Consider the following 15,198-nt stretch of genomic DNA (forward strand, 5'->3'; position numbering starts at 1 on the left):
ACTGAACACTAGGACAGTGACACACCCCTGAGCAGTGTCGGAGAGGAATGCCTTGGTTTCATCTTTGGACATGTGACATACGGGCAACTTGCAGGAGATACAAAATCCAAGGATCTCCACAGTTATCAACCCGACATCGAGACAAATGAGCATGAGTGAAGAAAGAGTTTACAAATTTGACCTAATATTTTAAGCTCTCAACAAGTATTTTAAGCTCCTCATGCACACTATCTGTCAGGCATATTGCCTGACAAGTATTTACTGCTACAGGCTCTCAGAGAAATAGCTTAATTGTAACAAAAAACAGAGGAATTCTCATCCTGGTGCACTTCATTGAGAAGATCAAAGCAGCACTGACAGCTACAGTCAGTAGAAAAAAAGGAAAAGGATTGAAAAATATTTTAAGGTAAAGATAAAAAAAAAATAGTTTGTTTTTAATTTTGAACACAGCCCAAAAAACAACATTTCCTACTTGGAAAAAGGGATTATGAATGAAGCAGCATATATTTGCATTTCAAGTGACAAACACAAAATTAAAAAATTAAAATATTTTAATAACCAGTAACTGGGAGACTCCCCTTACTTGCTTACTACATTTTGGACCAGCAACTACTCTACAGATGAAAGCCAGTTCAACAGATTGTGCGAGTCTTCTGCCTTGCAATACAGAAAGGTATACACCCTTATTTTATAATTCCAGCAATACAGATACAACACTAAATAAAATCTTAATGTCTTCTGACTAAAGTCCTGTGCTGCCACAATGTTCTATGCAAACAAGTTATTAGATGGAGCTACAGAAAGCTAGCACACTGGAAACACTTCATTCCACAGTTTATACATACTTACAAACTTAAACTGCTAGCTTAGAAGTATTACACAAATAACACAGTAGAAACAGTCATTTGTTTATGTGATAAATTAATAGTGTATTAAACTGGCTATAGATTAAGCTATTGGACCATGAATAAACAACTTTTTGTAACAAATATGCAGTCCTAGAAATATAACTCACTTAAACTGCATTCACACTTGATGAGAACACATCTTTTCTTCCAGATGAAAATAAATGTATGATCAAGCACAAAATAAAATCTCTTATTAAATGGTTTGCACTATTTATTAGGTCTTTTTAATATACTCAATACTTTATCAAGCTAGTTGCATATAAAGTGATCTCCACCATATACATTACAATTTCTGTGCATCATCTAAAAAAAAAAAAGTCACCAAAAAGTAATATTTTACAGGTTACAGTTAACTTTGAATTAACCTAAAAGTGAACCCTCTGTAATTTGATTTAAGACACTAACCCACATATTGCTTCTAACTGCAATATTTAAATTGTTTCACAGCAAGCTCAACCTGCATTTCAATGAAGAGAGGTTACTGCCATCTCAACTTCTGAATTTCTAGTTTACTACCTTGACACCGCAAAAATTTCATGTGGTGTTTACTCCAAATAAGGAAAAAAACTATATGACAATTCCTTTACAACAAAGCCTGCTCAGAATACATATGCCTTAAGAAAATTAGGAAACTCCTCCAATAAAAGGAGTTCACCCAAATTTGTGAATGGAAAAAAAACTTCAGGTTCTTCTTGAGTAATGCTTCGCTTGGAGCTGCTCATAAAAAGCAAAATCAGAAAGCACATTAGGAAAACTAGTATTGGATATGACTTAAAACAAAGAAAATGAGAAAAAAGCAGATTCTACCTGCAACAAACATTTCCCAATTTAGGAGAAACTTTAGAAGGGACTCAGGCAGATAATTAACAAATACGTTTTCTGGTATCTTCACAGGATGCTAGTTTACTGGCCAGGCACATATATTGTAAATATACGAAGAATCCAGGGTGCTGAAATTTACACAGCACTTAAAGGATTTAACATAACAGAGGTGGACAGGACAAAGGAAAAATATTTAACAACTTATATAAATATATTAAAATCTCAGCAAGAAATTTAAGAGCCCATGCACACAAGACAGTAAATTGAAAAAACATTTAAGACTTGACTTTTCCATTCAACAGCACTGTCACCTGAATTCTGGAAAGTTAACAATTTACAGTATCTTACAACAGTCTTTCTCCACACAATCTATACGTCCTGAATCATACCGACATTACACAGCACATGAACAAGCAGCAGGTGCATCAAGGGAACAAGAGCTATATGCATCATGTGGCCTGCCCAGTTAGAGGCAAGTATCAGAAAAATTGTTTCTGACATAGGCAAAGATACAATCAGTATAGGTAACTGTATACCCGTCATTTTCAAGAGTTAATTCACGGTATGGGAACGGGGAGCTTTAGATAAAAATTATGTACCCAGTTTCAGAAGTGACAGAAGCAGAGATTTATCTTTCAAAAACTGGGTCCATTCTGGACCGGCCTTGATGCACATGCAGGACATTTGTTTTCAGAATGCAAGATTAATTGGGAATGTCTGCACTAGTGTTTCGATTTCCATATTTGTGATGGATGATCAGCAATACAACTCCTAAGAAGAAGCATATGGACCCAACAGTGATGTAAGCGATACCCAGAAAGGGATTTTTGCCTCCCATCCACGAGATGGTGCTTAGGATCATTCTTTTTCGTCCATCAAAACTGTGTACAGGATAATCTGAAAAACATTTAGGAAAACAAGCAGCATGTTTCCAAATTTAGCTTTATGTGGTCAGGCACATGAAAATTTTGGGCCATCTCACTCAGGTTCCAAATACAAACTTAATATTGGAAGTGCAAATATGAAACATTTAGTTGTTCTTTTAGGCTAAGACTAATCCGGGTGCTGTCAGCTACTCCAAGAAAAGTCTCATGCAAAGAGACATTAACCCCTTTTTAAGGTAAGAGTAAATGCACAATTTTGTGGGTTTTTGAAAGCAGCTTCAATAAAATGAGGGAAATCTAGATTTTAATTCTTGACTATGTTTTAGTACAAAATGTTTCTTTATGTTCATTCAGTTTTATATGCACCCCCCACAGTTTTGTAGCAAAGGAAAACACTGCAGTATCTATTTTAAAATTATCAGTAAATGCCTTCAAATTTTAAGACTTCAGTAACTATGACAACCATAGTCTCCCACACCTCCACCCAGTCTTTAGTTTGACCAAAATAGAATGACAGACCTCCACACGATCCACAGCTCTGGCAGTTTTCTGACCCCCAAAGTCAGTCTGCCCTTGATTACATATTGTCACTACACCTTGAAGTTCTCAAATTTCTAGGCTACCAGCTGTCTCTGTTCTTTCCTTTTTCCTATGCATCTCTCAATTCTTTTACAGCACCCAAGCAATCCAATTTCCCTCTCACTATGAAGCTACTAATTCTATAAAAACTTGCGCAGAAGTAAAATATGGTAATATTCAACCTCAGCTCAATACTGTATTTTTTAGAGACAGTAAGAAAAAACGCTAGTTCAATTTGAACTTGCACAAATACATGCCCATGTAATCCAGCTAAGGCCCTTAGCCGCTTTCAAAGGTTTTTCAAAGGATACTGTATGCAATATCCAAAGAGTATTTCCCAGCCCGCAAGGTAGGCTGTAAGTTATTCTTCCTTTCAATGAGACGATACAGCTTGCGAAATGTTGGCAGAGCAGCAGTACGCATCCACACGATGAAGTCTTCATTGATAAAGCCATTGTTGTCAGGCTCTGAGTCAAGCATATACACTGGCTTGGGCCAGTTTACAGGTTTTGTTGTGCCTAGGATTAAAAAAAATAGTAACAACAAAGTATTTCAAATACAGGACTAAGTAACACACTGGCTCATCAAAATTTATTATAATATTACAAAAAACATTAACTCCTAAATAGTATGAACAGACAGGTTGGCTCACTGCTATTGCAAGACACTGGGCTGTTTAAGAACTTTTTATTTTGCAGCTTAAATAGTAGTGCGCATCCGTTTATTCTCATGACAGCACTGTCCATTTGTTTAAACAAATTTACCTCCCCTACGCATTTATACAAGCATGAAGTCTTGGCTCCAAACATTACTCTACCTTAGTGAGACACTTCTCCGTTATGCTGATAGCTCCTCTGCTCACTTGTTAAAGAGTTTGACTGCTACCTTCCTAGACCATGAGCAAATAAAATTATGTACAATATTTTAGATGATGCCATGCTAATGCTTTTGCTAATTTTATTGGAAATACAATTATACACTGTATTAGGGTAAGGTATCTGCATTTCCAAGGGTAGTATCACATTGGTAACATGTAATTTGGCTGTGACTAAGCAAGAAACCCACATCAGGTTAAACCTGAAATTACTATATAGCTTGCACACACATACACCTTAGAGCCCTGAGGAAGATTATTTTCAGACATTGGTAGCCAAAGAAAACATTGATTTACCGAACTGTATTTAACCTAACAAATGAGAGATATCAGTCAGTTCTAATCACAAAAAAAGAATCAGGCTTTTAGAAAACTTTGCACAATCTAGCAGTAAAAACAATTAAATTAAAACCTCCATCTGAAGAGTTTGATTAAACAACTGCAGGATTTATTTTCAAGTTAAATCCAAGCAATATAGCAGTTGTACTGGTTTTGGCTGGCATAGAGCTAAATTTCTTCATAGTAGCTTGTATCCTGCTATGTATTGGATTTGTGGTGAAAAAAGTGTTGATAACACACTGATGTTTTATTTATTGCTGAACAGTGCTTACACAGCCTCAAGGCCTTTTCTGCTCCTCAGACTGCCCTGCCAGCGAGTAGCCTGGGGATGCACAAGAGGCTGGGAGGGGCTGCAGCTGGGACAGCTGACCCCAACTGACTAAAGGGATGTTCCATACCATATGACGTCATGCTCAGCAATAAAATTGGGTGGGTAGAGGTAGACAGGGGCGGCCATTGCTTTGGGACTCGGCTGGTGATAAGCAAATATTTTCTTTTGCGTCGCTTGTTTTTCTTGGGTTTTATTTTCCTTTATCTTTGCTGTTTGTTCCCCCCCTAAACCCTCCTTTGTTTTTAGTATTATTAAACTCTTTATCTCAGCCCACGGGTTCTCACTTTTACCCTTCCAATTCATCTCCTAGTTTCCACCGGGCAGTGGCACGCTTAGTGAGCAGCTGTGTGGTGCTTAGTTGCCAGCCAGAGTTAAACTACAACAGCGGTGCACATATTGGGCTTTTCTCAGTATTCAAGGTGAAAAACACCCCAGAAATCAGAAATTTAAAAAAAAAAAAAAAAATCATTATTACAGTAAAGGTGAAAACCAGACACTGTGACATGACATTCGCAGATTTCATTATTTAAAGACAACTTTTCTAAATAGCACAGTAGTCCTTAGCTTGGATTTCTTCAGAGAACCACAACATTTTTAATTAGCACATTCAGTAAAATGTTGTCAGTGAGATAAAACTCACTGGAATCAAAATGTCTTTGAAGTTTTTTGTTATTCTTAAAATTTAACTTTTTTTTTTTTTTTTACCTTGGAAAAGTGCAGTTAAGTTATTTCCATCTCCTGTAGGATTCCTGAACTTTACATTTTTATCTGTCCACCACGCAATGCCTTTTTTAATCAAAGGAATAGGAGTCCTTGTGTCATTCTCAATGCGGTACAATTCCAATGTATCTAAAGAGAAAATCAAATTAGAAAAGCAACTGAAGAAACTTTCATTAGATAGACGATCTTGATAGGTAGTGAAACAATTACCTCCAGGACAAACAAAACAAAAAGACTGGACAAGGCATTTATTACCTGCCTGCCACAATCACAAGCTGTTCTGTAAGAATCAATGCATATTAGATAGCAGCACGTTATCCGTATGTGATCTATGTTTCTACTCCACAGCAGTCACAGCTTCTCACAACAGGTATTTCCATCCCCTGTACACTATCAGATTTAATTAATTCTCATGGCAATTTTGAAAAAAAAGCAACAGCAGTAAAACGCAAGATACTTATTTATTCTAAGCAATGAAAATGTGTTAATTCAAAACAAAGAAGCCCATGATGTCTTTACTCAGAATAATCTACAACACAAAATATACACTAGATCACAAAAACATCTAAGTGATAAATGAAAATTGTGTTACCATACCATTAAACATACTGTTGGCAATAGCTCCACAAGGAGCAATGGGTTTGTCCTCATTTGTGCGGTAAGGCTCACATTCCTTACTTGGATTCTGATAGAAAGAAAAAAGGCAGATAAGGCTGTGCTAGTTTATCATAGAATAGTTAGGGTTGGAAGGGACCTTCAAAGGTCATCTAGTCCAACCCTTCTGCAAGGAGCAGGGACATCTCCAACTAGATCAGGTTGCTCAGAGCCCCATCCAACCTGGCCTTGAATGTTTCCAGGGATGGGGCATCAACCACCCCTCTGGGCAACCTGTTCCAGTGTTCCACCACCCTCATTGTAAAAAATTTTTTTCCTTATATCAAGTCTGAATCCACCTCCCTCTATTTTAAACCCATTACCCCTCGTCTTATCACAACAGGCCATCCAACTAACCTGTTTTTTACTACAGTACCTCAATAATGTGCACATCTTAAACGTACTACAAAATAATAGTTTCACAAACCAGGTTATTTACAAACACTTCAGCATTCAACACTAGTTAGCATGACTGATTTTTCTTTTACAAGCAGGAATAAAATCTACATAAAACATGAATAAAGTCAAAATCTCATCATGCTCATACTAAAAATAAGGCTTTTCTTGGAAGCCATTAGAACTTTTATCTTTTAACAGAAATAGTTTTCCAACATGAAGTACTCAAGTATTCTTTTATTGAAGGGGCTTTTTAAAGTATGCATCAGTGTTACAGAAAATAAGACTATAATAAGAAACCAAGCGTAACATAAAACGCAAAACATTGCAGGGACTCCAACAGCATGCCAAAAATACAACCAGAAAAAGACACACCCCCCACACCCCCCCTCCCCCCCCCGCAAAACCCGTTTCAGTTATCAGATGTAGCTTCCTGAAACTCTTCCCCCTTTTAAAGTTGACAGATAAAAAGGGAGAACAATTCTTGCTGCCTCAAGAACTCAACTGTATTTCCACTGTGCATAAAAATTAGGAAAAGGAGAGGTCTGGCCCTAAATGTTACACAGTGCCTTGAACAGAATACACAGTACTGATCTTTTCTAATATTGCTAATGTCCAATACTGAACCAGAGCCTACGAAATACGGATGCATTTAGCTGCAATATCCATACCAAGTACTAGGTAACCAAATATTTTGTTATACTGAAAACAAAAGCTTCAGACAGAATGCATACAGATACATACTACTAACTGAAGATGACAAGACAGTTTAAAACTATTCAAATTTGAGAAATGATTGAAGTCCACTTAATGAAGTAACTGTCATGAAATTTTACAGTATTTTACACAGTTATTTTCTGTAAACAAAACGCAAATTCCTTATGGTTGTCTTCTGTTATGCAAAATTTCTAGTACCTCATTATTATTAAACTAAATACTCTACTATGTGGCAATTTATACAATACTCAGAATCTAATTGATTTTCAATATCCAAGCATGAATACCTACAAGTAGTGAACTGTTATCTCCATTTAGCTGGCTGTCATCTCGAGATTTCACATAACGACGATGGTTTTGATAGAAGTTGGAAAGCCCGTAATACATGAACACATTGCTCTACAAGAAGCAAGATGGGCAAGAAGGGTGTTCATTCACACAAAGAACAGATCAATAAAACAGATCAACACACTAATTATCATGAAGATTAAATTTTAGCCTCTTAAACTCCATGTTTACTTTACAGCAACATTCATAAAGAGGAGCCTCAAGCCTATCTTCACACTGAGTACATCAGAGTACTATCCTAACATAAGCTGGCATGCTGAAGTCAAACAGTGTCAACATGCCATAAACTGTCAGAATGATATTCCCAGCACTCATCCCAACACCTCTCTTGTCCGATGTTAAGCACATAAGCCTCATCATTTGCCTCCAGTTTGTCAGAAAGCACTTATCTGGCATTTCCAATTCTTGTTGAACTGAGTTTTTGTAAACCATGCAGGAGTAGCTGATCTACTCGCCAGCTATTTGACACATATGGTAAACCTAAACATGTAAAACACAAGTGTTCCATTTAATGTTGTACATTTCCAGATAAATAGAAGCATTCAAAAACATCGCATCCTTGCTACTGAAAAGGCACACAAAAATCAGATCCAAGTTCATATGAAAACTAGAAACAATCCTTTAAAACAGGAAAAAAAAAAAAAAGACTTAAGTGATACAGCTTTCCTATCAATTACAAAATAAACCATGTGAACCGTTGTAATTTCACTTTGCGTACAGGGTAGCATACCTCAAATGAATGCTCCAGTGTGAAATTTATGGTGCAAGTACACGGTGGTGTGCTGTCCCAGGACACATTTAAACATTTGTTGCAGGGACTAGAAGGCTCTGTTCCTGTATAGTCAATCTGTAACAGAAAAAAAGTCATGATTTACAATAGAGAGTAAATAAAATTGATTCATAAGCCAGAGAGTTGACATGGCTTTTATTTTGGATTCTTGTTACACCTCAACTCCAAGAGCTCATTCAGGCCTGTTTGATGATCTCAAGAGGCCCCTTCCAACCTAAATGACTTTGTGATTCTGTCTATATGCTCAATTTCAGCCTCAAACAAATTTAACAATGATGTGGGCCATTACTGCTGGGAGGAAGCAAACAAACAAAAAAAACCCCCAAACAAAAAACACACACCAAAACACAAACAGCAGATACTCCAGATAACATGATGTTTCCAAACACGAACACTATATGACAAGCAGACCTGAGCTTTTACATGCTTTCCAGAGAGGTTAAGTTTTTAATAATTATCTAGACTTTCAAAAAAGGTTTGCATTAGAAAACTTGCTTTGCTGACCATTTCTAGCCATCTAATTAGTCATAAAATGAAACATTTTTTTAAAAACCCCAACACTCAATGCCCAAGAACTCTCCTAAAATAGATGAAGACACTAATACTGTTTTGCCAGGAATAGTAAAATACCCGTGTTAATCTGTCTTATACAATACTATCTGTCTTTAATAGTGTAGCTCAATAAAAGTCAGTATTTGAAATCTGTACATACGGCTACCTGGACAGTATGCATAACATACCTTGAGCAGCCATGAGCTCACCCTACAACCCAAGCCAATGGAAGTCGCCTGACCTCACGTGTAGCTCCAGCATATGAACAGCAGGAAATAATGAACTTGGGCTCAGCAGGCTAGCTCCAAGCGTAGCAGGAGAAAGCTTCCATCTGCCTACAAACTATGTATTTCTACACTTACTATGAACTTCCTATTTACAATTTAGATTCAGATTGGTGCAACATATACGAAGTTATGGCAGCAAACTGTTTAACAGTAGTATCATGTAAACTACAACAGCTATATGGTTTTATGAAAGACTGCTGCAAATGGTTTGTCCTGATTTATGCTTGTAGTGAAATGGATTATCAAGAATTAGAGTGATTTATGATCTGTTCTAATACCTGTATGAAGGTTAGCTAAAACAAACACACAATTTCAAGGTTCCGGGAACAACTGAAGTCTGCTTGCCTCTGGATCTTCTTCAAGGTCTCTCTTCCTCTGATTTCTTCAATATCTATTAAGCTGCAGCCCTTCCCTCTGCACTTTTATTAGTATTTGCTCTGCTGCCAGATTTCTGACAGACGAGACCCATCCCCTAACAAGCCTAGCTGAAACAAATCAGCTTCAAAAGCTATTAGCTGGCAGAGAGAGGATCACATAATTTTTGCTTCCTTTGCTGAACAAGATATTGAGTTTATGCTCATCTAGAAATAGCACTACTGCAGCTGTCCTGAACAGCTCTGCTCAGCTACAGCAGGCAGACCGACCACCGCTGCTCTCAGCAAACAATGCATCTCATTTGTTCAAGGCTAACGCAGTGGGGTCTTTTTCCTGCTGCAGCTTAAGCAAGCATTTCCGTCAGAAATAACTTAAAACTTACATACCCTGAAGTAGTTCTCCAGCGTGCAGAGTTGTTTTCGATCAAGAGCAAAACTCAAATACTCTAAAGTTGAAAAAGATCTAAAGACTTCACATTTAAAAATATAATCGACTAAATTATGGAGTATGAAATTGATGTATATTGAAACAAAACCATCCTTCTGACCACTGCTATCAGCTTCAACGCTATCCAAGAGCTTTCCTGTACAGTAACTACCAACACAAGTGTTTTTTTCTGCATCCACATTTAAAGATGTTGTTATATTCAACAAAGAGCTTATTTAAAGGGACAGAAGTATCTATCTTCATTTCTTGACAAAATAATTAAACCAAGACTTTGAGAACTGAAAGACTGACTCTGGGGTCCATGGCAAGAAGCCACCTGATCGAGTGTTCTGTCCCCAGGGATCGGCCAGCAGCTAAGTATGACAAACCCACACAGAATGAGCCCTTCCCAACAACCCCTGATCTAATGACATTGGGTATATCCAAGTTATCCAGCACCAATGGCTTTTCAGGCTGTCGATGTCCTTCTCAGATGATTTACATGTTTGCAGTACAGAAATAACATAACTATTGCACATACATATTCTCCAAACCATTTATGATTTTGTAGACTTCATACGCTGTCACATATTTATCCTACTCTGCTTGGCCACTTCTCATATAAAAGGCATCCCCTAACTCTGGTCCTCTTTGCCACCCCTCTCTGCTTGCATCATTTTGGAGATGGAGCTACTGGAACTGCACTCAACACTGAAGATGTATGCAACAGTAACCTACTTTCAGTGTTCTATTCCTAGTCACACCTCAAAGTCTATCTGGCTTTTTATCTACAATTATGCATTTCACAGCAGCAGCCACAGCATGAAGATCCGTTTCCTACACAATTAATGTTTTGGATATTCCTCAGTTTTTATCACATATTAATATGCTCTGTCAATGCTTCTTATCCATTTGAAAAAAAAAAAAAAAAACAGGAAATACAGAACTATTTTACCCTTTATTAACAGGGCAAAAAGACACATTTACACAGCTGATTCTCCTTTTCCACCCAAATGAATATTTTCATGATAGACCCAAGATAAATGGCTATTTTTACCCTTTGAAACAGTGAGAAAATGCTAGAGAAAAACCAACATTAAAAACCTCTAATTCTAGCACACTTAAGCTGTTGGAAATCTTCCATATTTGAATTCAGGAGAGCTTATAAAGGAAATCAATGGAAAAGCTACAATTTCCTGCTCAGTCCTTGCACCTGTAGGAGAACAGCACAGTTCACAGAGACTAATGGCTGCAATGTCTAGTTACAGGACAGGATGATTTGAACTGTACATAAATATGTATTTCAGGGGCATAAATTATAAATCCTATTCAATTCCAATACAGTAAGCTTACAGGTAGACATATATATACATATATATACGCGCACATACACACTTAACAAGTATGGAGGAGGTGGGTGTAAATAACTACCTCTGCTTCCTCCCACAATTACATTTTTAAAAGAGCTTAGTCACTGCATCTAGCTTCTAGTTGTCTTGTCTCCCAGAGCTAAATTCACAGCTATTTGTGAACAACACTGGGAAGTTACTAACAAAAGACAGCATACTAAGCAGGGACATATCTCAGCTAAGCATACAGGTGATAGCAGTGTCTAAAACTGCATCCCTCACTGGTGTTCAGAGCCCAAACGCTGGTCTGCAAAATGCTGCTTCTACATTTTGTTGCTGCAAATGTAAAGCCTTCCCCTTATCCCCCGCAAATCCAGCTGCCTTTAGAATGATACCTCACTTGCAGAATTTCTGCATTGTAACACTTGATAAAACACGTATGAGGATCAGACAACAGAACCCAAGTTTTCCCACTCTTACCTGCATACCCCAGCTGTCTGATCATACTCTTAGAAGTCAAGAACTCTGTCTCTCCTGTCCCCAAGAAAACCTAATGATCTGACCTGGGAGAACTTCATGTGAGGTGGATGATACCAGTCTGAACCCATACAGTAAAACAAACAAATTAAATCCTTTCTAACGATGAATCCCTATAGATCAACAGAGATCTAGTCATAATGAAAAAAAGGAGATATATTTATCCAATTGTATTTGCCTTACAATCCTTATGATGTAAGACTTTGTATTGCTTTACTACAAAAATGGCTACTTTAAATGCAATTGTCAAAAAAAAAAAAAATCAGTTGGCAAGGATTTTTTTCCCCACTTCTCTCCACTGAGTGTCCTATTGAAAACACGCGATTGTATGACTAGAATGTGAGAACTTAAAAGTCTACCTGCCCGTGACAACTTGACAATGTTATCTGAAGCACTTGTGTCAATTTTCAGACATTCTGTATAAGCTTAAACCGTGACACAAGAAGCAAATGCTTTTCAAAAACATACTTACACACATTTGGACACTGTAAAATACACTTCAGCTTTCCTCTTTAACTGGAATTTTAGTTCTTAACAGGAAAGTGAATCTTAAATTGGTTTTATTATAACATTGTTTGCATTTTAACAGAAATAGGAAAATATAATACTACTTACTGTCTGCCTCATGGTTTCTTTAGTTAACTGGGCTTCATTGCCACACTGCCTCTACTAGTCAAGCCACTGTCTTGAACACTACTTATTTGAAAGAGACAGCTTACTCTGATAACTAGAATGAATTAGCCGACAAATATTCATATTCCTCAATAGAGCAATCCAACAAACAACTACATTTTTTTCCTACAATCAATCCAGGTCACATTAGCTCACTGAAACGCATCATAGCCATCAGTTTGCTTTTCAAGGTTGTCCCTAAGCCCTTTGGGTTGCCTCCTTACAACACAAAGTGATTCTGTTATCAAATGGATCTAACAGTGATACACAATTTTGTTTTCAGTTAATGGTCAGCAACTTTTCATGGCAGCAGTGTGGTTAACTATCAGATATAAGTGACTCAGTTTTTGTAAGCATAGTTAGAAAAAGCCACACTTTTCCATCTTTGTTTTCAAGTTTACTCTGGACATCTTGGTCTCCCATACAGCATATAAAACGTTAAACCATTAGGATACATAAGAATTACAGCAATACATTCACCACAGAGTTTTGCCCTGAAACCACAATTACTTTGGAACATTTAAAGATACATAACCCGTTGCCACAAGCTATCCCAAGGATGACGCACATGCTTTCTGCACTACCAAGAATCGAACTTGCATTCGGTTGTCTTGATTAAAATACTGGCATTAGCTTCCCTGGAAGTTCACTCAGGAGCACCGGCAAGGCTCCTGATCCGTGTGGAGGTCACTCTGTAAGATCAGTGTCTACTCAGGGTAATTAATGGGTGGTTTGTTAGAGAGCACAAACGTTAAACAGCCAGGGCGAGGTGTTCGTTCGTCACAGAAACCACGCGAGCCACCTCTGCCTCCCGCCGAGCACCGGCAGGAAGAGACGGCGGCAGATTTCGCAAGGAGGGGACACCTACGCCTGCCTAGGGGTTGGCGAGCCCTAAGGCCCGGCCCGCCGCCCCCCGAGCGGCCTCCGGGGGGCTTCCAAACGGCCGCCCCGCCCGGGCAGGCGGCCAGGCCCAGGCACCCGCCGCCCCCCCCCACCCCCGCCCCACCGCACCTCGTACTCGCGGATGTTGTTGGAGGTGACGAAGATGCCGATGCCGATGGGGATGAAGATGAGGCCGATGATGAAGAAGGCCGGCAGCACCGTGCCCGCCGTCAGGATGGGCTGCCAGGCCGGCAGCCGCTGCTGCTTGAACGCCGTGTTATCGGGCTTGCGGGTCTTCACGGCCCCGCCGCCGCCAGCCCCGCCCACTGCCCCGCCGCCCGGCACCCCGACGCCGCCCGAGGGGTGCCCGTCCGCCTCCTCTTTCGCGCTGTAGTTCACCGCCATGGCCCCGGCCTGGCCCGGCGCCGCCGGCGACACCAGGAGCCCCGCGTCGCCGACCGACCTCCCCCTCCCCGACTCCCGCCTGACACGTGACCAGAGGCCACAGCGCCTGCGCGCTCGGCCGCCGCAAAAGGTGGGAGGCGGTGGCGGGCGCGCGGCTGATGACGCGACCCTGGCCACGCCCCATCTTTCCCGGTGGCGAGGAAACGGCGGCGACGGAACCCGCGCGTGCGCAGAATCGGGGAGCCCGGGAGCTGAGATGGGCCAGCTGCGCCTGCGCGCTTCGCCTCTTTCCGCCGGCTCAGGGCCGGACGAGCGGGCGGGCGGGATCAGAGGGCGCATGCGCAATGGTGCTCGGCGGGCCGGGAGGGCTCGTGCCGTCAGGCCTGCCGCGCTGTGTCAAGCACTGCGTCACTTTCCGGCTCCTTCCCCTTCTGTCGGCAGCACAGGGCCGAGTGAGGCAGTTTGGCCCCGGCCGGCTCCCAGGCCCCGCTCCGAGGGGGCGGTGCGGTCCTGTGTGCCCCCGGGAGGGTCCCTGCCGCAAGGCCCTGCTGCTGCTGCAGCCTCCGTGGGCCCTGGCCCCGGGGCCGGGGCGAGGCCACGCTCCCACGTCTAAGCCCAGAAGCCGCGGGCCTGCAGCTTTGTCGCTCCCACTCGATGCTCCCGGAGAAGCCCCTCAACTTCCCACCGCATCAGAAGAGGGCTGCTGGAAAAAGGCAGCATCCGTTGGGTTGCAGAGGGAGAAGCTGACAAGCTTTCTGCTCTCATCAATAGAAACAGCGTCAGTGCCGCTGTAGAGATGTAATAATATCGATCATCTCTCAGCAAAGTTGTAAGAGCTTAGCTTAATGAAGCCATTCTTACTAACCATCACTTTTGGGAGTTGTTTTGCTCTATATACCTGCTCTGTTGTCAGGAGGTGTGTGACGCAGTGAATGTGGATACGGATGTTGGTGTCAGAGTTCCTACTTTTTATTTCCCTTAGGAGCTAATCTGGCTTTGATTCATTAAATAGTCACCTTGTGGAAAGCCAGCGTGGGAGTATGTATTTGTATCCCAGAATACCTGCTTTATCAGGCATTGCTCAAGCCATGCAACACTGAAAGGCCGTATTTCTCACTTCATTGGCGCTTCTAGGGGTTTTTGTGAAGACTGTGTAGTCCATACTATATAAACAGAGAGTGGCTAAAATCCACTTTCAGCAAATACTTATGTATTTATTTGATTTTAGGAAAAAAATAATTAAAACTATTTAGTAAATCTTACAAGCATGGAATTCAGTCTAAGACTGGCTGCCTGCAGAACAGTTTTGCTAAAATAAATGCTTTTTAGTTTTCTGAAGAATCGAAAGTTT

At 40.3% G+C, this 15,198-nt stretch overlaps 1 protein-coding gene across 1 annotated transcript; it reads right to left on the bottom strand.

Moving 5' to 3' along the window:
• Window positions 1-1,094: 1,094 nt before the first annotated feature.
• CDC50A (cell division cycle 50 P4-ATPase accessory subunit A) lies at window positions 1,095-13,888 on the bottom strand. The gene is made up of 7 exons (XM_086744133.1): window positions 13,572-13,888; window positions 8,303-8,419; window positions 7,516-7,623; window positions 6,055-6,142; window positions 5,443-5,586; window positions 3,505-3,711; window positions 1,095-2,627 (listed from the first exon to the last, which is right to left on the bottom strand). The coding sequence occupies exons 1-7, from the start codon at window positions 13,845-13,847 to the stop codon at window positions 2,434-2,436; spliced, it is 1,134 nt and encodes a 377-aa protein (XP_086600259.1). The 5' UTR covers window positions 13,848-13,888; the 3' UTR covers window positions 1,095-2,433.
• Window positions 13,889-15,198: the final 1,310 nt, after the last annotated feature.

The sequence above is a fragment of the Chlamydotis macqueenii genome, chromosome 3 (assembly GCF_036417535.1).
Source record: "Chlamydotis macqueenii isolate bChlMac1 chromosome 3, bChlMac1.mat, whole genome shotgun sequence".
Taxonomy (NCBI): Eukaryota; Metazoa; Chordata; class Aves; order Otidiformes; family Otididae; genus Chlamydotis; species Chlamydotis macqueenii.

Coding starts and splice junctions, on each gene's coding strand:
- CDC50A (XM_086744133.1), bottom strand. CDS start 13,847: ATGGCGGTGAACTACAGCGCGAAAGAGGAGGCGGACGGGCACCCCTCG. Junction 6,143..7,515: donor GAGATAACAGTTCACTACTT/GTAGGTATTCAT, acceptor TCTTTCTATCAG/AATCCAAGTAAGGAATGTGA. Junction 5,587..6,054: donor TGCCAACAGTATGTTTAATG/GTATGGTAACAC, acceptor TTTTCTCTTTAG/ATACATTGGAATTGTACCGC.